The sequence below is a fragment of the Macrobrachium nipponense genome, chromosome 41 (genome assembly GCF_015104395.2).
Source record: "Macrobrachium nipponense isolate FS-2020 chromosome 41, ASM1510439v2, whole genome shotgun sequence".
Classification (NCBI taxonomy): domain Eukaryota; kingdom Metazoa; phylum Arthropoda; class Malacostraca; order Decapoda; family Palaemonidae; genus Macrobrachium; species Macrobrachium nipponense.
This window is the reverse complement of record NC_061102.1, coordinates 11,828,189-11,851,944: the sequence shown is the minus strand read 5'-3', so window position 1 is coordinate 11,851,944 and position 23,756 is coordinate 11,828,189. Positions and strand designations below refer to the sequence as shown.

The 23,756-nt window shown below is 48.4% G+C and overlaps 1 protein-coding gene across 4 annotated transcripts in view; it reads left to right on the top strand.

The window, feature by feature from the left end:
- Nucleotides 1-23,756, top strand: part of LOC135212505 (syntaxin-1A-like) — a 397,641-nt gene that overhangs the window by 291,821 nt on the left and 82,064 nt on the right. For all 4 annotated transcript variants that reach the window (XM_064246004.1, XM_064246005.1, XM_064246003.1 and 1 more), the window contains one exon: nucleotides 22,630-22,792. In XM_064246004.1, the coding sequence (XP_064102074.1) occupies nucleotides 22,649-22,792 (144 nt within the window). In that variant the 5' untranslated portion in view covers nucleotides 22,630-22,648. The remainder of the gene's footprint in view (nucleotides 1-22,629; nucleotides 22,793-23,756) is intronic.

Sequence of the window (23,756 nt, the reverse complement as noted above, 5' to 3'; positions counted from 1 at the left end):
TGTACATGAACTTTCCTGTCAGACATATACTTAGCTTACGTCTCTGACGTCACGACAGAATTCAAAACTCGCGGCAAACGCGACAGGTAGGTCAGGTGATTACCTACCCAACCGCTGGGAGGCGGGTGTAAGAACCATCATACCTTTCTTGCCAGATTTTTTTCTGTCGTCGGTGTCGACCACACCTGTTGTCGGTACCTCTTGACAGTTGGATTCTTTTCTCGTTTTCGCCCTGGATTGTTTCTACGGACTTTTGGTGAAGTACCCGATCTTTTGGCCTGGCATTCGCGATTTGTGGACAGTTATTGGACTTTTCTTTGGATTTTTCTTTGATTTTTCTTTGGATTCATGATGTCTGATGTTGATACTAAGAAAACTGCTATGTTTAGAGTTTGTTGTATGACTGAGTGTAAGGTGAGGCTACCGAAAGCTGCGGTAGACCCTCACACGGTATGTTTGAAGTGTAGAGGGAATGAATGCACCTTTAATAACCCTTGTAATGAATGTGAAAAGCTGAATGAGGATGAATGGAAGTCTTTGTCTTCCTACTTGAGGAAGCTTGAAAAAAAAAAAAGGATAAAGTTAGGAAAGCTTCTTCCAGGAGCAGTAGTAGATCTCGTATTAGCGAGTTGGATGTAGATAATCCTATTTTAGAAGTAGCTCCTTTGTCAGTTTCAGCTCCTGCTCCCTGCACCGAAGCCGAAGATGCGCCTTCGGAAGTGGCCTCAATGAAAGCCACCATTCGCAGTATGGAGAGGAAAATCAAGCAACTAGAAGGTAAGAGTGATTCCAATAGTGATTTGTGCAGTGAACCCAGTGCAGTGGAGGGTGCGTCTGATCGGCTCCCTAATGCTTCCAGGCCTAGACCTCTTCCAGACTCCCAGTCCCAGTGGAGGAGGAAAGTCGAAAGCCGCAGGAAGGTTAGGGAGCATCCCCAACGGTCAGGCGTCCCCTCGGTAGCTCATGTTGATCGTTCCCAGGCTACCTTGGATCGCTCCAGAGAGAAATTTTGCGCCAGTGCTTCTCGTCGTCGCCTTCGCCTTCTCCTAAAAGAGGATGGAGCTCTTCGGAAGCCTCGCGTCCCTTCGAAGAGAGCCTGGAACGCTCCCTGCGCCCGCCCTTCCAGCCCTGAAGTTTTTTCGGAAGAGCCTGAGGTGGAAGCGAAGAAGCGTAAGAGATCTCAGGAGTATCGTTCCCACTGAGCGGAGATCGAGCCTCGTCTCCTGTTCACGAGTTTGTGAATTCTCCTGCAAGGGTGTTGGCTAACCTTCAGGCGCAGATTTCGGCTCTGGCTGGCTCTCTTTGCGTGTCTTCTCGTCGTAGGAGGACGTCTCGCTTCCTGTAAAGAAGTCCAGGCTCCCCTCTCCTGACTCTCGCTATTCGACGGAAGAGGCACGCTCACCTGTGCGTTCGGATTCTCGCAGGAGGCTTTCTGCTTCGGACAAGATCACATCTGCGTCTAAGCGACATTCGCCTGACAGACAAGTTTCTCCTTCGGACAAGGAGCAAACTGCGCGTAGGAGATCCTCACCCTACAGACTCCTTCTCGAGACAGGATCGCTCCCCTTGACAGGCGCCAAGAGCCTAGTAGGCACTACTCACCTCGTAGCCGCTCCTCGTCTCGCCTCCACTCTCCGGTTGACAAGCGCCCTAAATCGGACAGGCGCCCTTCGCTGGACAGGCGTCAAGAGCTTGTTAGGCGCGTTTCGCCTGGCAGGCGCTCGTCTCCCGACTTTTACTCGCCTCGAGTCAGGCGCCGAGAGCCTAGCAGGCGATTCTTCCCTGTAGGCGACTCGTCCAGAGATTCTCTCGCCTCGGTTCAGGCGCCAGAGCCTGGTAGGCGCTTTTCGTATAGCAGGCGCCGTTCGCCTGGTAGCCGCTCTCCTTTGGATAGGCGCCAAGAGCCTGATAGAAGTTCTTCTTCAAACAGGCGCTCTGCACTGACTGCCCGCCTGACTACTATTAGGCTTACAACGGATCTGGGAAACGCACGCCTCCAGACAAGAAAAGGAATGTTGCAAGTAGACACTTGCCTGAAGCATTGTCTCCAAGACGTATACGTCTAACTTCCTCTAGAGACTCCTTTAAGGATAGTCGCGCCTCTAAGGATCAGGAGGGCTCTTCAGCTCAGGAGAACAGGACCCCTCAGAAGAAGAAGGACCAAAAGACGCCTCAGTTTCCTCCTATAAGAAACTAACAGAGTTACTCCTGCAAGAGTTTGGAGATATCCTTTCTCCTGTGGCTCCCCCTTCTCCTCTTTCGTTATTCTCCACTTCGAAGACGTCGAAGGTTTCGTCTGTGTAAGGATTGAAACCTACTGTTTTCCATGAAGAAGGCGCTGAGAGGTTTTGGGGAATGGCTCCTTTCTAAGGAAGAGAAAGGGAAGTCTGTTTTTTTTTTTCGGAAACCCTCCGTCTAAACTGACCGGCAGATTGGGATTCTGGTACGAATCGGGAGAACCTTTAGGCCTCTAGCTCTCCCTTCGTCTGCGGACTCGGACTTCTCTTCATTAGTGATGCTGCTCGTCGTTCCGCCCTCTTGTCCGCCAAGACTACGTGGGGAATGAACGAACTTGACCACTTACTGAAGGGAATGTTCCGAGTCCTGGAAGTTTTCAACTTCCTTGATTGGTCTTTAGGTGTTCTGGCTAATAAGACCAAGACCCCAGATGCTCTGTCTCCTGAAGATCTTAACTGTGTACTCACATTGCATGGATAAAGCAGTGAGAGATGGATCGAGTGAAGTCTCCTCACTGTTTGGCTGGAGTGCTTAAGAAACGGTCGGTCTACTGGTTCGTTTCTCACGAAGGCAGTGTCTCATGCACCAAGGGCGCTCTGTATGCTCAACCTCTCTCCTCTTCTGTTCCCCAAGAAAATTATCCAAGATGTCTCGAGTGCCCTTTCAGCTAGGCTACTCAGTACATGTTAGCCCAGCGGCAGAAAACCTCGCTCTGTCTTCCAACCCAAGACCAAGAAAGAGACTCCTCTGAGACAGGAGCCCTTTCGAGAAGGACCCGCTGTCAGAGGTTCTGCAACCAGAGGGACTAGACCTTTTAAGAGAGGTAAAACCTTCTCTAAGTCAGTCAGAGGGAAGAAATAGCGGTCAAGGACTCCAGACATCAGTGGGTGCCAGACTACTGAAATTTGCCGACGTCTGGGCCCACAAAGGGGCAGACAATTGGTCCCTATCGATTGTCAGCAAAGGATACCTCATTCCCTTCTCGTCAAGACCACCATTGACGACAACTCCGAGGGAGTTGGTAGCCAAGTACAAGGACCCCATCATGAATCAAGCCCTTTCTCTAGCAGTAGATCTCATGCTAGAGAAGGAGGCTATAGAACTAGTGAAAGATCCCCGCTCTGCGGGCTTTTACAACAGACTTTTCCTAGTTCCGAAGAACTCAGGAGGATGGAGACCGGTGTTTGGATGTAAGCGCCCTGAACGTCTTTGTGGAAAAGAGGAAGTTCGCCATGGGAGACAACTTCCTCAGTGTTAGCGGCTCTTCGTCCAGGGGACTGGATGTGTCTCTAGACCTTCAGGACGCTTACTTTCATGTGCCGATCCATCCTTCTTCACGGAAGTATCTACGATTCATGATGGGAGGAAACATCTTCCAATTCAAGGCCTTGTGCTTCGGCCTATCAACTGCACCCCAAGTTTTTCACGGGGTTAATGAAAAACGTGGCGCAGTGGCTACATTTGGAGGGAGTGAGGGTGTCGCTTTATCTCGACGACTGGCTAATCAGAGCAGAGTCTCAAGAAAGATGTCTGGAGGACCTTCAAAAGACCCTTACATTGGCAAGTTCGCTGGGACTTCTGGTGAACTTCCAGAAGTCTCAATTAATCCCCAGTCAAGAGAGGATCTATCTGGGATCGGATAGCTTCTCTGGCTTTTCGGGCTTTTCCGTCGCCAGAGAGGATAGCTCGTTGCTACGAGAAAATAACGACCTTCCTAGAGAAAGATGCATGCACAGCGAGGGAGTGGATGAGTCTGCTGGGACACTCTCCTCGCTGGAGCAATTCGTTTCTCTAGGAAGGTTGCATCTCAGGCCTCTACAGTTCTTCCTATACCAGAACTGGAGGCGTCTCTCCCTAGATCTGGAGTTCTCCTTCAAGATCTCAAGGGAAATCAAGAGAGTCCTTCGGTGGTGGAACAACCCACTTCGATTTGTGGAAAGAATGTCTCTCTACATGCCGAACCCCAGCCATGTGTTGTTTCCGACGCATCGAGGCAGGTTGGGGGAGCGACACTCGGGACAAGAGAAGTGTCAGGCACCTGGAAGGGGGATCAGGTGTCCTGGGCACATCAACAAGAAAGAGTTGATGGCAGTCTGGATGGCATTGAAAGCCTTCGAACCCCACGTCCGAAATGCAGTAGTGCAGGTCAATTCGGACAACAACACAACAGCCTTGGCGTACATCAAAAAACAGGGGGGACGCACCTCCTTCTCCCTGTACGAAACAGCAAGGGATCTTCTGCTGTGGTCTCAAACAAGGAAGATCAGTCTTCTCACCAGATTCGTACAGGGAGAAAGGAACGTCAGGGCCGATCTCCTGAGCAGGAAGAAATCAACTCCTGCCTTCCGAGTGGACCCTCCACTCAGAAGTATGCCAAGACCTGTGGAGAAGATGGGGCAGACCTCACATCGATCTCTTTTGCAACAGCAAGAAACGCAAGAATCGACTTTACTGCTGCCCCTCCCCGATTCTCATACCCAGGAGCAGTATCAGTGGATGCGTTTCTCCTAGATTGGACAGGGCTAGACGTCTACGCCTTTCCCCCCTTCAAAGTACTAGGACAAACCCTCAAGAAATTTGCTATCTCGGAGAGGACAAGAATGACGCTAGTAGCTCCGTTCTGGCCCGCCCAAGATTGGTTCACAGAGGTACTGGAATGGTTGGTGGACTTTTCCAAGAGCACTTCCACAAAGACAAGATTTGCTCAAACAACCCCACTTCGACAGGTATCACAGAAACCTCCCCGCTCTCAATCTGACTGGCTTTCGACTGTCAAAAAGTCTTGTCAGAGCGAAGGGGTTTTCGACAAAAGCTGCTAAGGCTATCGCCTCAGCTAGAAGACCTTCGACCCCCTTAAAGTCTACCAGTCGAAGTGGGACGTCTTTCGCCGTTGGTGCAGGAACCAGAAGTTTTCCTCTTCCAGTACCTCTGTGACTCAGATAGCAGATTTCCTAGTTTTCCTCAGAGAAAAATGCGGTTTGGCAGTATCTACTATCAAAGGATACCGAAGCATGCTGGCTGCGGTATTCAGACATAGGAAATTAGATCTTTCGAATAACAAAGATCTTCATGATCTATTAAGATCCTTTGAATCTTCCAAGAAAACCTCGAGCGAAGTTCCAGTTTGTTGGATCTGGATGTGGTTCTTCGTTTCCTGAGGTCCGCTAGTTTGAACCACCACATTTAGCCTCCTTCAAAGATCTCACGAGGAAAGCTCTCTTTCTCATGGCTTTAGCATCAGCTAAAAGGGTTAGTGAGATTCATGCCCTAGAAGGAAGGGTAGGTTTCAAAGGAGATTCCGTGGTTTGTTCCTTCCTTCCTTCGTTTTTTGGCAAAAAATGAGAACCCCTCAAATCCGTGGCCAAGGAACTTTGAGGTTCGTGTTTATCTGCCATAGTAGGGGAAGAACCTGAAAGAACTCTTTGCCCTGTTAGGAGTTTAAAATACTACCTTCAGAAGACAGAAAACCCTTAAGGGCATTGAGGATAGACTATGGTGCTCTGTAAAGGACCCCAGCAGACCATTGTCGAAAAATGCGCTGTCTTTCTTCATTAGAAGTGTTGTGAAAGAAGCACATAAAGCTTGTAAGTGAGGAACATTTCAAGATCCTAAAAGTCAAGGCTCATGAAGTAAGAGCAATTGCCACTTCCTTGGCCTTTAAGAAGAATATGTCTCTTCAGAATCTGATGAAAACTACATTCTGGAGATGTAATTCAGTATTCGCCAACCACTACCTAAAAGAACGTCAGTATTACGTATGACGAGTGCTTCGCGTTAGGCCCGTACGTATCGGCGGATTCGGTGCTGGGGCATGGGAGTCGTGGAACAAGATCCGTTAGTGAAGTTTTTTTCCCTTGTTTTTTTGGTAATTGAGTTCTATGGTTTGTAGAAAAAATGATGCAGGTAGGATCCTTTTTTTCGTTTCGTAATGCTAATAACGTTAGTTTGGTTAGGTGATCGGATTTGGTTTGAAGCTCCTGCGTTGGTAGTGGACAGTTTCGGTCATAGAAGAGGGCAAACCCCCATTGACATGATCCGACTTGGATTCTACTAAGTAAGCGGATATCAAGTCCCGTTAGTAGACCCAAAGAGTCTTTTCAGCTGTAGGTCACGCCCTCGATGTAGCTCTTATGGCTATGCAGACTAATATACAGTATCTATGAAGTCTTCAGCCTAAACAGGTAAGAACCAAGGTTATCTTATCCTACAACAGGTGTTGTTTACCTTTACTTTGTTATTTTCTGTCTTGTACCCTCCACCAAGGGTGTCAATCAGCTAAGTATATGTCTGACAGGAAAGTTCATGTACAAAAATTATATTGTTATTTTACAATAAAGTTTTGTACATACTTACCTGGCAGACATATACGATTGATGGCCCGCCCAGCCTCCCCTCAGGAGACAGGTATAAGAGAGAAAAAATCTGGCAAGAAAGGTATGATGGTTCTTACACCCCCGCCTCCCAGCGGCGGGTAAGGTAGATCACCTGACCTACCTGTCGCGTTAGCCGCGGAGTTTTTGAATTCTGTCGTGACGTCAGCAAGCACGTAGCTAAGTATATGCTGCCAGGTAAGTATGTACAAAACTTTATTGTAAAATAACAATATCATTTTTTTGGCATATTCTAAGCTTTTAGCTTCTTAGGTTTAGATGTCAGAATCATAGACTAGGCTACAGTAGCAGCCTAACATAGGTGATAGGGACCGAATGGTCTCTACACCCAGACGTGGCGGAAAGGCTCTTCAACCTGTGGGGGCGTCCAGTCGTAGATCTATTCGCCACCCGGCACAACAGGAAACTTCAGGTTTTCTACTCGGCCGTGCTGGACCCATGGGCAGCTGCAGAGGACGCTCTTCAACACCCGTGGGACAACCTCTCGTCTACACCTTTCCCCTGTTCTGTCTGATTGACAAGGTGATCAGCAGAGCGCTGGTCACCCCGAATCTCCGGATGATCCTGGTGGCTCCCGAATGACCTCATGCCATTTGGTATCCGGACCTGCTGGCTCTGCTCGCGGAAGCACAGAGAGAGATTCCCCCTTGGCACAACCTCCTCTGCCAGCCACACGTAGAACGGTACCACCAGTCAGTCCAGTCCCTTCGTCTTCACGGCTGGCTGTTATCCACCATCTCTTGTGAGCGAGAGGCTTTTCTCACTGAGCAGCAACAGAGATGGCTGGATACATCAGACAGTCCTCTGCAGCTGTGTACCAGGGAAAGTGGGCCATCTTCTGTGGTTGGTGTTGTAGACGGGGTCTATCTCCTCTCAGAGCCACTCTTCAGCAGGTAGCTGATTTCCTCGTTTTTCTTCGCCGAGAGAAGCTCCTCTCCGTCCCCACAGTCAAAAGATACAGGGCCACCTCGGCCCTAATCCTGAAACTGAGGGAAGTGGATATCTCGAACTCGTTTGAGATCTCCCTTCTGATGAGGAGCTTCGAGAGGTCTTGCCCACTCAGGGAACTCAGGCCCCCGGGGTGAGATGTGACTCTCGTCCTTAGGAGTCTGACTCGAAGTCCCTTCGAGCCACTCTGAGTGTCGTCAGACAGGGATCTGACCCTCAAGACCCTTTTCTTGCTGGCCCTGGCATCGGCGAAGAGAGTAGGGGAACTTCATGGTCTATCCTTCAACGTCAAGCATTCCAGGGGATGGGGTTCTGTGACGCTCAATTTCATCCCGAACTTCGTAGCAAAGACTCAGAATCCTTCAGTCCCTGACGACCAGTTCAAGTCATTCACAATCCCCTCCCTAAAGGACTTCACCGACAACGATGCGGATGAGATGCTGCTTTGTCCTGTGAGGGCGCTACGGCTCTATCTGAAAAGAACTCGGCCCCTCAGCCCTGAGTGTCGACGCCTCCTCGTTAGCACCGGGGTGACCAAGAAAGAAGTATCCAAGAATACTCTTTCTTTCTGGCTGCGTGAGGTGATCAGGAGGGCGTACGAAGCTGATGGTAGCGACGACATCCGTACCCTTCGTCCGAGAGCCCATGAAGTCAGAGGTATTGGTTCTTCCCTTGCGTTCCGCAAGAACTTCACCATGGCGCAGGTCCTGAAGGCGGGGGTTTGGGCCAACCAGACCACCTTCACCTCCTTCTACCTTCGGGATATTGCCCACAGGTCCTTGGAAACTTTTTCCTTGGTACCCATGGTGGCTGCTCAACAGGTTGTGTAGCTTACCGCACCCGAGTGGACAGAACAGCATCGCATCCTTGTGTGACTGCATGAATGGATGAATGAATGAGAGTGTGACTGGCTTCTCTTCTTCATCTTTTTCTCCCCCTCTACCTGTGGGCAGAGGGACGCAGTCGTCACCACGCTGGAACAGGTGGCCAATATACAGGTAAGCTACCCGACCGAGCTTCATCCTATCCCTTTCATTAGGGATAGGAGCATTTATCCACCACTCCCCCCAACAAGGGAGGGCGAGTGGATGCCAACAAGAGACAAACCCATGACTTCATATTGGCTCTTGCAATAGGAACAAGTTCTTGCTTGCTAGTTTTGAGAGGTTCGCTGGCCTCCCTCTTATGACTTGGGTCCAGAGGTCTACCCATTGATCCTGCGGTACAGACCTCGATCATTGGGCAGAGGCTAGGATCCCTCCCTCTGCTCTTACGACCAGGGAGGGAACTAAGGTTGGACGAACACTGGTCTGTTCATTGACTCAGATTCCACCCACCAAGAAGTGAGTCTTCCTATTGTTAAAGGACCGATGGTTTGTATTACTTATCGGAACAAATAACAATCTGTCGAAAAAAGGATTTGTTCCGATACGTAATACAAACCATCGGTCCTTTAACAATAGGAAGTAGCTAGCGGCAGCTGGAACGGTCGTAAGCTTCGAACAAGGGGAGAACGGTAGTTAACTGCTTGTCCGATCGTCGCGCGCCGCGCGACTGGGAGGTAAACAAATCACTTTTGCTTTCGGCCGTGTGAGGATAGGACGTGTTCGTCATCGCTCTGCCCGCCTTGTCGTTTGCTTTGAGTATCAGCCCTCTTTTCCTAGTGTAATTGAGAGTATATGATTGTAAGTACTTTTACATTTCTTTTGTCATTGCATATGATGATCAAGAAATGGATATTTCGCCGCGCCCCCCAGTCGCCCGTAGAGTGTATCCCCGTGGGCTGGAGGGGCGTAGAATGCTGGCGGATTTAGATCATTCGTGGATGTGGATCCACAGAGGTTTGTACTCCGTTGTCGGGGGCGAGAATGCTCCCGCAACGAGCCATTGTATGACATGTATGCAATTGGTCCTAGGTCGCAGTGGGTTCTGTACGAGGGCAGGAAGAGACTTAGGCCGCCAAAGAAGTCATCGGAAAGCTCTCCAGTGACTCCTTTGGTAACTGACACTTCGTCTTCTTTCCTGCCTCCCGGTCAGCCCCCACGTTTCGCGCCTTCCCCTGCGGGGGGGGTAGCGGAGTCCGTCTCCTCTCTCGATCCGTCGAGTGTGGAGGAGGGCGCCCACTACCCGGACATCCAGTTGTATTCGGGGTCTTCCGTCCGCTCTGGGTGGGGTTCTTCTCCCCCCAGGCGTGAGGAAACCCCTCTGACTAACCCGACTGTTGCTTCCGCAGATGTGCCACCAGCGAAGGACGACCTGGGACAGGTGTGGGAGTCGCTGGGACTGCAGGGAGTGCCTAGTATCCAGGGGTTGATTCAGCGGTTGGCGGGGTCGGCAGTGGTCACTCATGGTACGGTAACCACTACCACTACCACCATATCACACCAGCGTATGACATGCCCGCCGCAACTTTGGTGGTATACGCCACATGTAATGACGGTGACACCCACGGCTGCAATACACAAACCTATTACTGCCGTACCAAAGAGGACGGTGCCACCGCCACCTGGGTTCTTTGTGTTGCCGACCCCGGACTTCCGCTGCCCTAAGAGTACCCCCCTAGACCTGCCGCCAGTGCCGAGAATGACGGTAGCTGCCGACAGGACGCCTGGCTCTCCTGTGGTTCCTGCCGTGCCTGCCAACCCTGTTGCTGTCCCTGCTGCTCCTTCCTTTTCAGATGCTGTTCCTGCTGTTCCTGCTGCAAGACCATGCTGGCGAAACGAGCTGTAGAAATCGTGGAGGACCAGTCACCGGGCTTTTACAGCCGCCTCTTCCTAGTGGAGAAGGCATCGGGGGGCTGGCGTCCGGTGATAGACCTCTCTCCCCTGAACCGCTTCGTTCGCACGACGCGGTTCAAGATGGAGTCGGCACGCTCGGTGCTCGACTCGATCAGGGGGAACGATTTCATGCTTTCAGTGGACTTGAAGGACGCGTATTTTCAAATACCCATCCATCAGTCCTCCAGAAAGTACCTCCGCTTCATCTTCGACGGGACGGTGTACCAATTCAGGGCACTTTGTTTTCGGTCTGTCAACCGCCCCACAGGTGTTCACGCGAGTGTTCACTCTGGTGTCAGCTTGGGCCCATTCGCACGGGATACGTCTTCTGAGGTATCTCGACGATTGGTTAGTCCTGGCGAGCTCTCGCTCGCAGTTGCTGCAGGACAGAGATCGACTCCTCAAGTTTTGTCGCGATCTGGGGATCGTGATAAACTACGAGAAGTCCGATCTCGAACCCAAGCAGAAGATGAAGTACCTGGGTATGCTGATAGACACGGTAGCAGGGCAGGTCTTTCCCGCAGACTTGCGTATCAGCAAATTCAGGGAGGCAGCCGGCAGGTTCCTGTCTCGACAGGAACAGGCAGCACAGCAATGGCAAGTCGTGATCGGCCATCTGTCGTCACTCGAGAAGTTAGTCCCCTCATGGGCGTCTTCACCTGCGGTCTCTCCAGTGGAGGCTAAGGGAGAGTTGGTCTCAGGCCAAGGATCCTCCTTACTTTCCCGTGGCTCTCACGGACAAGGTGAGGCAGGACCTAGCCTGGTGGCTCGACGACAAGAACCTCTTAAGAGGAGTGCCCATACTCACTCCCCCCCCGGAGATGCTTCTGTTCTCAGACGCATCGACTGAGGGATGGGGCGCACACCTGGAGGAGTTGCTGACTGCAGGTGTGTGGGACCATCACGAAAAGCACCTTCACATCAATGTCCTGGAACTCAAGGCGGCGTTCAACGCTCTCCGAGAATTTCAGGACCGCTTGGTGGGGACACTCAGTGGTGGTTGATGTGCGACAACACCACAGTAGTGGCATATGTCAACAAGCAGGGGGGCTAGTGTCTCTTCCGCTCCATCAGTTGACGGTGCAGGTGCACGAGTGGGCCACGGCTCACTCGATAGAGCTGTCAGCACGCTACATTCCAGGCAAGAGGAATGTAGTAGCAGACAAGCTCAGCCGTCGGGATCAGGTGATAGGGACCGAATGGTCTCTACACCAAGACGTGGCGGAAAAGTCTCTTCAACCTGTGGGGGCGACCGGTCGTAGACCTGTTCGCCACCCGGCACAACAGAAAACTTCAGGTTGGCTTTTCTTTTCAGCCGTGCCGGACCCATGGGCAGCTGCAGAGGGACGCTCTCCAACACCCCTGGGACAACCTCTTCGCCTACGCCTTTCCTCCCTTCTGTCTGATTCGGAAAGTGATCAGTCGAGCGCTGGTCACTCCCAATCTCAGAATGATCCTGGTGGCTCCCAAACGGCCTCAAGCCGTTTGGTATCCGGACCTGCTGGCTCTTCTTGCGGACGCACCGAGAGAACTACCCAATTGGCACAACCTTCTAGCCCAGCCACACGTAGAACGGTACCACCAAGCAGTCCAGTCCCTTCAACTTCACGGCTGGCTGTTATCCACCATCTCTTGCGAACGAGAGGCTTTTCTTGTAGCGCAGCAACAGAGATGGCTGGACATGTCCGACAGTCCTCTGCAGCTGTGTACCAGGGGAAGTGGGCCGTCTTCTGTGGTTGGTGTCGTAGACAGGGTCTGTCTCCTCTCAGAGCCACTCTTCAGCAGGTAGCGGATTTCCTCGTGTTTCTTCGCCGAGAGAAGCTCCTCTCAGTACCCACAGTTAAAGGATATAGAGCCGCCCTGGCTCTCGTCCTAAAACTGAGGGGACTGGACATCTCGAACTCGTTCGAGATCTCCTTGCTAATGAGGAGCTTCGAAAGGTCTTGCCCACCCAGGGAACTCAGGCCCCCTGCGTGGGATGTGACTCTCGTCCTTAGGAGTTTGACTCGAAGACCCTTCGAGCCACTCCGAGAGTCGTCAGACAGGGATCTGACCCTCAAGACCCTCTTCTTGCTGGCCCTGGCATCGGCGAAGAGAGTAGGGGAACTACATGGTCTTTCTTACGATGTTAAACACACCAGAAGCTGGGGATCTGTGACGCTCAATTTCGTCCCGAACTTCGTAGCCAAGACTCAGAATCCGTCGATCCCTGACGACAGGTTCGAGTCTTTCACGATCCCCTCCCTTCTGGACTTCACCGATAACGATGCGGATGAGATGCTGCTTTGTCCTGTGAGGGCGCTAAGGCGCTATTTGAAGAGAACTCGACACCTCAGGCCTGAGTGTCGACGCCTCTTCGTTAGCACTGGGGTTACCAAGAAAGAAGTTTCCAAGAACACGCTTTCTTTCTGGCTGCGTGAGGTGATCAGAAGAGCGTACGAGGCTGATGGTAGCGACGACATCCGTACGCTCCGACCGAGAGCCCACGAAGTCAGAGGTATCGGACCCTCCTTAGCGTTCCGTAAGAACTTCTCCGTGGCGCAGGTCCTGAAGGCAGGTGTTTGGGCCAACCAAACCACCTTCACGTCCTTCTACCTTCGGGATATTGCCCACAAGTCCTTGGATACTTTTTCCTTGGGACCTGTGGTGGCTGCTCAACACGTTGTGTAAGCTTACCCAGCACCCAAGCAGGCAGAACAGCATCGATTCCTGGTATGACTGGGAGAATGAATGTGCGAATGAGAGTGTGACTGGCTTCTCTTCACCATCTTTCTCTACCTCTACCTGTGGGCAGAGGGATACGGTCGTTACCACGCTGGAAGGGAGTCAGATGCAGGTAAGCTACTCGACCGAGCTCCATCCTATCCCTTTAACTAGGGATAGGAGTGTATATCCACCACTTTCTCCAACAAGGGGGAGGAAGTGGATGCCTACATGAGACAAACCCATGACTTTATATTTGCTCATGTACTGGAAAAGTTCTTACAATGCTGGTACGAAGAGATACGCTTGCCTCTCTCTTAGTACTCGGCCCAGAGGTCTGACCATTGATCCTGCGGTGCACACCCCGATCAATCGGACAGAGGCTTGGATCCCTCCCTCGCTCTTACGACCAGGGAGGCATTCCAGGGATGGACGAACACCAGTCTGTTCATCTAAAAGACTCAGATTCCTCCCACCAAGAAGTGAGTCTTCCTATTGTTAAAGGACCGATGGTTTGTATTACGTATCGGAACAAATGACAATTTGTCGAAAATTGCATTTTTCCTAACTATACAAACCTGAGGTCCTTTACATATAGTCCCTCCTCATGCCACCCCTCACTCTGCGTATTTTGCATGGGCCAAAAGCAAAAGTGATTTGTTTACCGCGCGACGATCGGACAAGCAGTTAACTACGTTCTCCCCTTGTTCGAAGCTTACGACCGTTCCAGCTGCCGCTAGCTACTTCCTATTGTTAAAGGACCTCAGGTTTGTATAGTTAGGAAAAATGCAATTTTCGACAAATTGTCATTTTGACGTAGGAAAAATCTATTTCTGGGCGATGGGTTCGTGTAGCCCAGTGAAATAATCCTTTAGTTCATTATTTCTAAGGTAAATGAGCTAACAAATACCAGAGAAAAAACAAATCAAAGAAGATGTCGGTATAACTGACTCGCTCACCCAAAATAAAAGAAGGGTGTCGGTATGGTAACTGGGGTGAGTGAGACTACAACCCACGCCACGCCGATCACCGCGCCTCTGGTGGCCATCCTGAAGTTAGCAGGCAATCTTGGGCGGCAGGGCAGGGCAGTGGTGGGATTTCACTGGGCAACACGAACCCATCGCCCAGAAATAGATTTTTCCTACGTCAAAATCCTTTTTCTGGGCTCAATTCGTGTCGCTGCGTGAAATAGTACCAGAGAAATAGCACAAGATTGAAGAAAATACAAGAGGGTCTCAATGAAACCAAAAATTAAATCTACAATACTATAATTTAGAGAAAAAGGTATGTATACAAAATAATAACCTCCAAGGGAACTTGTGAAATTATATATAAATTTACAAGTAATCATATCCACTTAATCTCTAAATGTGAGATAAATCACAGTAAATGCTTCTCACAAACATATATAAAAAATTATTTAAAAAATATACAAAATATTACAAGTATCAAAATATTATTATATGATAGTGTGTGTAATCTTAACAATACAATAAGGGAACACACTCAATAGATTTCACATATACAAATATTGAAAAATCACAAAGCATCAAACCATTGTAAGATGAGAGTGTGGGACCCTAGCATAACAATAAGGGAACCACACTCGTTAAGCTTATATATATATACAAAAATTGTGGGTGACCCTAGCAAAAAAATAAGGGACACACCACTAAGCCATTTAGATAAGCAGCTAAGGCTAAAGGCGAAGTGTAGAGCAGTACAGTAGGATGGATGAAATGTTAAATGAGGCAGGCAGAAAGGAGATCTGGATCTTCAACTATAACTACTGGGCAGAGTCAGGAGAAACTATGTTTCCCGCTGCCATTGCTGAAAATTTTAGAGATTCTAGGGACTTTAAATAGTGTCGCTTAAACACTGTCGGCGATTTCCATCCAGTATACTTTTTCAATTCATCAAAGTTCATGTGCTGGAAATAGTTAATTGAGGTGGCTACTGCCCTGACATCATGTGCTTTAGGGAAAGATTCAGGGTTTGCTTGTTTAATAAAGTAGAGGATCTGTTGTCTTATGCCTTTAATTGATGAAGTGCCACCCTTTTCTCTCCTAAAGAGGGAACCCGAAGAGGAGGAGGATGTCCTAGACAGAAAGGCTCGTAAGGTCATTACTGGACAAAGAGAAGGGTCTTGAGGAAGAGGAATGACTTTCCAAGGTTCCCACCTCAATAAAGGATCCTCATTTTTAGCTAAAAAGCTGCGATCCGGGGAGAGTAGAACTTCTTCTGAGTGGAGAAATTCTATATGTCCCGTATCTCTGGACAGAGCCGACAGTTCTGAAATTCTAGCTCCTGAAGCCAGGCTTAGCAAAAATAATGTTTTTCTTAAGAGCATTATAAACGAACAAGTTGAGTTGTCAGTGTCTGAAGCCAATTTGAGGACATCATTCAAAAACCATGACACAGAAGTAGGCCTTACAGAAGGTCTTAAGTCTAGCACAAGCCTTGGGAATAGACGAAAAATAGGAATCTGTTAAGTCTATGTTAAAACCCATTTGAAAGATCTTCTTCAAGGCTGATTTATTTGTAGTAATAGTGCTAGCTGCTAACCCTTTTTCAAACAAGGACCTAAAAAAGGATATAGCTGAATTGATAGTCATGATTTTGATGTTTGATTCCTTCAGGAAAGATGCCAACTTCTTAACTGCAGCATCATACTACCTCAAAGTTGAATCCCTTTTATCTGATTCCAGGAAAAGGATATTCCGGGGATCTATACCTGCATCTTTTTTAGCTGCAAATTTCATGAAGTCCATAAAGTTAGGGCTTTGAGAATTCCTGAGGAAGCGAACACAGTCTTCATTTGTACTGACTGAGAGAGTCTGGGATTGGGAATCCGTTGGAGGTGAAGACCCAATTCCAGAAGCAGGGGATACCAATTGCTCTTCGGCCAGTCCGGTGCTACTAGTGCCACTTGTCCCTTGAAAGTCCTGAGTTTGTTCAGAACTTTCAGAAGAAGATTCACTGGAGGAAAGATGTAAACCTTCTTCCACTGGTTCCAGTCTATGGACAGAGCGTCTGTGGCATATGCCAGAGGGTCCAGGTTGGGAACCACATAGCATGGAAGCTTGTGGTTCGCTTGAGAAGCGAAGAGATCGACTTGGAGACCTGGGACACTCCGGCGTATCCATTGAAACGAACTGTTGTCCAGAGACCATTCTGACTCCAAGGGAACTGACCGGGATAGAGCGTCTGCTATCACATTCCTTACTCCCGCCAGGTGGGTGGAGGAGAGTTGCCATTTGTACTTGTCCGCCAGGGAAAAGATGGCTATCATGACATGGTTTAGATGTCTTGATTTGGAACCTCCCCTGTTGATGCAGTGTACTACTACTGCGCTGTCCAGAACCAATTTTACATGAGAGTTCTTTGGTGGAAGGAGCCTCTTTAGGGTAAGGAACACTGCCATGGCTTCCAATACGTTTATGTGAAGCTGGCGGAACTGTGGTGACCAAGTTCCCTGAACCTTCTTGAACTGAGAATACCCTCCCCAGCCGCTTAATGAAGCGTCTGTGTGGATAGTAATTACCGGGGGAGGATATTGAAGAGGTACCGACATGGACAGATTCTTCATCTGTGTCCAAGGACGCAGACGGTTCCAAAGAATTTGCGGGATTGCTGACAACTTGTCCCGAGATCTGACATTTGCTCTTGAGCGCCAGATCCGGTTTATGTCTTTCAGTTTGGCTTTCATCAAGATGTTTGTCACTGAAGCAAACTAAAGAGAACCTAGGATCCTTTCCTGGTTTCTCCTTGAAGCATATTTGTACTTTAGAAATTGCTTTACTGACTTCATTATTTTCTTCCTCTTGGCTATTGGAATTGACAGATTGTGAGAGGATAAATCCCATTGGATGCCTAGCCATTGAAATCGGGACTCCGGAGTGAGTCTTGATTTTCCCTTGTTTATCTGGAACCCCAGATATTCCAGGAACTGAATTACTTTCTTTGTGGCTTTTCGGCATTCCTCGACGGTTGGCGCCCAGATCAACCAATCGTCGAGGTATGCTACTACCATTATCCCTTGCGACCTCAGTTGTTGAACGACTACTTCCGCTAATTTCGTGAATACCCAGGGAGCTACGTTCAGCCCGAAGGGCATCACTTTGAATGAGAATGCCTGGTCCCCTAGCTTGAAGCCTAGGTGAGGACGAAAGTGTCTTGCTATTGGGATATGATAGTATGCGTCTGTAAGATCGATAGAGGTGGTGACGGCCCCACGGGGAAGTAAGGTCCGTACCTGCAAGATGGTCTGCATTTTGAACTTGTCGCAGCGAATGGATAAGTTTAACTGGGACAAGTCTAAGATTACTCTTCTTTTTAATGAGCCTTTCTTTGGCACGCTGAACAAGCGACCTTGAAATTTTAAATGCTTGACTCTCGATATTGCTCCTTTCTGAAGGAGAGTTCCTCCGCATAATCTGTCAATTCCTTCGATGGAAGTTGAAGGAATGGTCTGGGTGGAGGGGGGCCCTTGATCCAACTCCAACCCAGACCTTTTGACACAATACTTTGTGCCCATTTGCTGGACCCCCACTGATGCCGGAAGAGGAACAGCCTCCCTCCTACCTTGGGGATCTCACTGCTGCTGTGCTGGGTGAGCTCCACGGCCTCCACGGAAGTGTTTTCCTCTGTTGATAACTCTGCCTGATCCTCTCTGACGAAACGATCCTCTGGCTCTACTTCCCCTGGCAAACCGGTTGAAGTGCTGAAAAGCCTGGCCTTCATACACTTGGTTGAATGCCGGGGAGACAGTGTAAGAGGTGGATGGCTGAGCCTGAGGTGAGATCAGGAGGATAGGTTGAGTTTGGCTCTTTGTTGTGGCAGCTTGTCCTGGTTGGGTGACTGGGACAGCTGAGACTGCCTGAACAAAGTGTTGAGGTTTCTTTTGATAGGGTTGAAACCTCTTCGACTTTTTCAGTTTCTTACCTGAAGCAGACGAGTCCTGCTTCCTCTTAGCGGAGAGGCCCCAACGATCTTTGAGACTCTGGTTGAGTCTCGTAGCCTCGTTCTGGACCTCTTTAACCGCTGACTCTGGGAATAGGTCCGCCCCCCAGATGTTGGAGGAAAGCAACTTATTTGGCTCATGCCGAATAGTTGCTTCCTGGAGGACATGCTTCCTGCAGTTGACTCTCGCAACCACAAACTCCTCATACAAGTCCGATTGGACTGTATAAGTCTGCGATTTAGTCAAAAGCTTGAAGAGCGGTTCCGATGCATAGGAAAGGGCCGCTACTTCTGTCATCACCATCGTGTTTAGAGTTCTTGCCAGCCTGGACCTAGCCTCGAATTCTGTTTGGATGAGGTTGTCCGGAAGTCTTGGGAGTTTTTCATCGAACTGATCCATAGCTCAGTCCGGTTTAAACTTTCCCACTGTGAAGGTGGCTGGCAAGTCCTCCCACATATCGCCAAACGAAGGGAACAAAGATGTGGGATCTGCCTCTCTCAGCTGCGGCAAGGGATCCCCTTTTAAGCCTGCTTGAATGGTGACGCTAGCAATCTTTGTCAGGAAAGGAAGTGGCGCTTCCTCTTCCGTCATGAAGATTGTGAATGGGCTCTTAAAGGCTTGAAGCCTGGTGTTAATGCAGTCCCATTCTTCGAGACAGCGGAGCCATTCCCTCTGTGCCTGATCCCTAGAATAGAGAACTGTCTCCTTCGGGATCTTGTCCTCCTTATTCAATGCCGACTCCGTCAGTCTGGCGTAGCCAATGAAAGGAGGCTGCAAATTTTCAGGGTAGAACTCGAAGTCTTCAATCCTTCGAGTTCCACACTCCGGGATGGAGATGAGACCATCTTGGAAAGGGGCGAAAGACGCTACTTCCAAGGGTTACTCATGGAGAATGGCGGGAGGGACTCATATGGAGGGAGCTGAAGGAGACTGGCACTAGCTGCTGGAGTAGCAGCTTGCGGAGCTTGATTGAAGCCCGACAGGAGGTTCTCTTGCGTGGACATCCTGTCCGACAGGTGGGTAAACATCTGCTCCATACTAGATCTTAAAGAACCTACTAGATCTCCTACCTGCCGCATCATTCCGGCGGAAAATGCAGCAGGATCAAAGCCACTTACTGGCGCAGAAGCAGATGAGGTCCCCAAAGGAACTACCCTAGTGGAAGGAGAGACCACCGACTCCGCCGGAGTGCGGGATCTCTCTTTGGAGGACTTGCTCCTCGACCCTTTAGGAAGTGAAGCCGAAGAAGTGGATGCTTTCACTTTCTCTGCTCCGGGGTGAGAAGCCGGAGACTTATGAGTTGAAGACGACGAAGAAGTCTTTTTAGACGACGACATCTTACTTAGGGTTTTCTGTGCCCTGTGGCCCTTCACCTTGGGGACCACAGAGGTGTCGGGTGCACTATACGGGAGCTCCGCCCTCGTAAAGCCCTGGAAGGAAGAAGAAGAAGGGACAGGAGAAGAAGATCCAGAAACGCCCAAGGGAAGCCCTTGAGCGTCCAACAAATCTACCTCAACTAACTAGTCATCCACACCTACCATAGGCTCTACATTAATGTCTAACGTGGCGACTTCCGCCGAGATATCCTGGCCTGGTCCTTCCTTCATGCATTGCTCCACCTGACGTTGAGTAGTCGCGATCGTCAAGGCTGCCTCAGTAGGGTCGACGTAGCCCGTCGACTTGCCTCCGGGAAACAACAGGACAGCCAGCCTTTTCTCCAAGATATAGGGCTGTCCTTTAGCGGCGTTTTTCCCGAATCCGCCGACCCAAGCTCTCAGGGTTGCGAGAGCGGTCTCTCTGACTGCGGTAGCCTGAAGGAGAGGGCGATTATTAGAACTTAAGGCTAAAGGTGAACCCTAACCATTAGACTAAATTAAGCTTAAGTTTAGCAATATATCAGAACTTCTATTGCATAGATTTACTACTATACTAAGGAGAACTTAAGCTTAAACATATATCAGAACTCATATTGTATGAATGTGCTGATGAGTAAAGTACTTACCCCATCCAAAAACTGACTCACAAGCTCGTAGCAGATGGAACAAGCTTCATGAAACCAGACCTGCAGATCCGCATGGCTGGTAGAGAAGGGAGCATGAGTCCTGCAACACGGCGTTACAGCCGGGATGCTGGCAGTTGGTAGCCTGTAAGTGGAAAGATACATGAGTATCAAGATTACACTCACAGGGCTACTCTAGTACTCCGCCGCATGCCGGAGATAAATGAAAATTCGGGCATAACCCCTCCCCTGAGAACCTTATGAGATAAATAGGTGATGCAATAACTCCGGTGTGAGCCGGAGGAGGAAATTTCGTAAACCAGAGGTAAATATATAGATATATGGCATATAACTATAAAAGAAATTTCCAACAAAGGGCAGGGGAGGGACCCAAGCTTAAGATAAAATACTTAAACTAACTTAAGCATAACTAAAATAAAATCGGAGGACGACTCCGAAGCGCGGCGCTGTCCAACGCTGCCGGAAGAATGCCCAAAGGGGCACACGCCGGAGATGAAGGAACGATGGAAAGCTAAGGACCAACTGAAAACGTATCCACTCCGTTGGTTGGCGGAGCCTACCACGCCCCCTCCCGTAACCGATGGAACGCCGGGGAAGACAAGGCAGAGGCCCGCCGTCACAGGGGGGGGGGAAAAGCGAGGAGGGAAGAAATCAGTTCCCGTGTACACCGAGGGACGCTGGAGCAACCAGGGAGGGGGAAGGCCAACCCCCCAACCCTCGCCACACCGAGGCACCACAGAGCACGAGGGAGAACAAGGTCACTCCCAGCCTAACAGTCTGTCCAGACTCCCCTACTCCCTCCGCGTAGGGAGAGAGGGAGCCGGGCCCGGATGGAGCGAGCGAGAACGGATATCCCTCCCTCCTACTCTATGGCGAGAGGAGGAGTGGGGGAAGCGACTGGGGCGGGCGTCTAGCCGTACCGCGATCACGAGTGGACCAAGGTACAATAACACAAAACAACCGACCGGATCGGAAAGCCAAGGGTCTAATGCAACAAAACTGATAAGAGAGGATGCAACAAAACTGTAACTAACGTAGACCAAAGGACCACCGAGACCCAGGCTACAAGGCTAGATGCCCTAGGCTAACCAAAATATATAACTATACATCGATAAAAGAAAGTAGGGGAAAAACAATGAGTGAAAGAGAAAGGACGTCCAGGAGTGCACGACTGACTCGGAAGAAAGTCTATCACTCAGAGCTAGCCTAAGCCGATAAGGAGAGCAATGGCTAGGGTCTGGACAAGGAAACACTCGAATGGCTACGTTAGGTAGAGAGACATGCATGCATGAACTAACACCAGGGGTAGGCTATATCCCCTAAAACGATGTAAAAAGCAACATGGCATAAAATGAATAATAGGACTAGAGTCACACGTGAATAAATGAAAAGGAAAGGTTCCAGGTATGGGGGACCGAGAACCTAACCGAACATGAAGCGGGACAATGCCGCCATGCTCCAGACCGGGAACCCGTATTTATACCTAAAAAACGGCAAATACAGGCACCTGGATGGAACAAAACTAAATCCAAACCTTTACAGGGCACTTAACTTAGCTGCTGCAATCACTGCACGTTCCATCACGAAGAAGGGAAAAAGATAAATCCACAATTCACAGAGCGAAAGAAAACACGTGTGGTTTTAAGTCCGCTAACTGAAAGGATAGCCACCAGAGGCGCGGTGATCGGCGTGGCGTGGGTTGTAGTGGTAGTAGTTGCCGCCTCAACCTGTGGATCGGCTCTCTCGTTTGGGAATTTTGATATAGGAGAATTCTAAATGGGAAGAATTTCGTGGTAGTGGTCTCACTCGCCCCAGTTACCATACCGACACCCTTCTTTTATTTTGGGTGAGCGAGTCAGTTATACTGACATCTTCTTTGATTTGTTTTTTCTCTGGTATTTGTTAGCTCATTTACCTTAGAAATAATGAACTAAAGGATTATTTCACGCAGCGACACGAACTGAGCACAGAAATTGTATTTTTCCTAACTATACAAACCTGAGGTCCTTTACACATAGTCCCACCTCATGCCACCCCTCACTCTGTTTTTTCCTGGGCCTAAAGCAAAGTGATTCTTCACCTCCCAGTCGTGTGGAGTGCTGACTGTTGGACAAGCAGTTAACTATCGAACTCCCTTGTTCGAAGCTTACAACCGGTTCCAACTGCCACAAGTTACATTCCTATTGTTAAAGGACCTCAGGTTTGTATAGTTAAGAAAAATACAATTTTTGACAAATTGTTATTTTAACCACATTCTTCTATTCCCAATGTTTTTCCTTCTCCGAATGTAGTGGATGATTGTAACTCAGAATTGCTATTGTATTTGGTGCTTCTCTACCTCCATTGATAAATATAACAACTAAAATTCTTAACTATTACAATTTCTAGGTTGCAGGCTACAGTTATTAACAGTATAACTGCTAAATTTTACTGTATACAATGTTATCTGAAACAATTACAGTATAATTAAAAAATTTTATATGTATTATAGTAACTCTGAAGTCCTGTTTGGTTTAAATTTTAGAGACATACATTATTTTGAATACATTATTTTCTATTTGATTCCAAGAGTCTTCAATATTTTTACAGAAAAAAACAGTAAGCCAAGATGATTCGCGATAGGCTGAAGGAGTTTCGAGACATCGCTGGCCTTGACAGTGAAGTGGTTACAATTACTATTGATGGTGGTGAGGAGCAGAAACAGTTATTGGATCTTTTGGATAAGATTGGCCCACTTTATTCAAAGTTAAAGGTTTGTCTTTTCTCTCATTTTGTTTTTATGCATGTTGAATTTTGACGGTGATGTGAATTACGAAGTCAAGAAATTAATATTTTATTACAGGTCCTGAGGTATGCTTTAAAAACAAATCAGGAGATTTATTTGCAGCATATGAGGAATCCTCCAATCTAAATAGATTTAGCCTAACTCATAATCATCATTATTTCATTTCTTGCACAAGTTTATCTCTATCACTCTAAAATATCTTCAAAATTGAACATGAAAGAAAACTGCACATCTGTTTGCAGTAAAGAGAGATCTCTACAGATATTTATCAAGTGTACTTTGGATTTGTTCAGAAAGAAAAAAGTTTTACCTAGAAGAAGTTTCTATATTCCCTGTATACCAGTTTCCATATCCCTTATATGCTAGTCTTATGAAGCAAAAAACAAAATATAAGTAAGACCTCCCTATGTAGTATAGCCCCTCATAAAAGTTTAACTTCTCCACCTGGATTTATGACAGTACAGTAGTATTAGTAGGTGTAGCATAGCTAAAGTCAAATTTTTTCCATCTTCATTTATCACTTCACTTGCTTATTAACTTACTGCTTGGTATAGGTTTTATCATGAGTATGATTTATATTTCCATTTCTTTTTGGCAGAGAAAACTATTTTTATTTTTTATGGCACAATTTCATGAAAGGCAGCAGAACAGTTAACCATTCCCTCTGATGAATAACTTACTGGGTCCTGGATGTCATATAACTCAGGATTAACATTTATCCACAAAAGAAGAATTACAAAGCAAAAAAAAAAAAAAAGGATAATTCCATTACAAAATAAATCCAGCACATGTAGTTAAGATTTTTATGTAAACTTTCCAAATAACTTTCAATGAAACTTGCCAATTGGTCTTCTGAAAACGTGCCGAAAAGAGAGTCAATCCTTCCTAAGAGTGATAATTGCGGTTATAATTGAAATAGTTAACAAAGCCA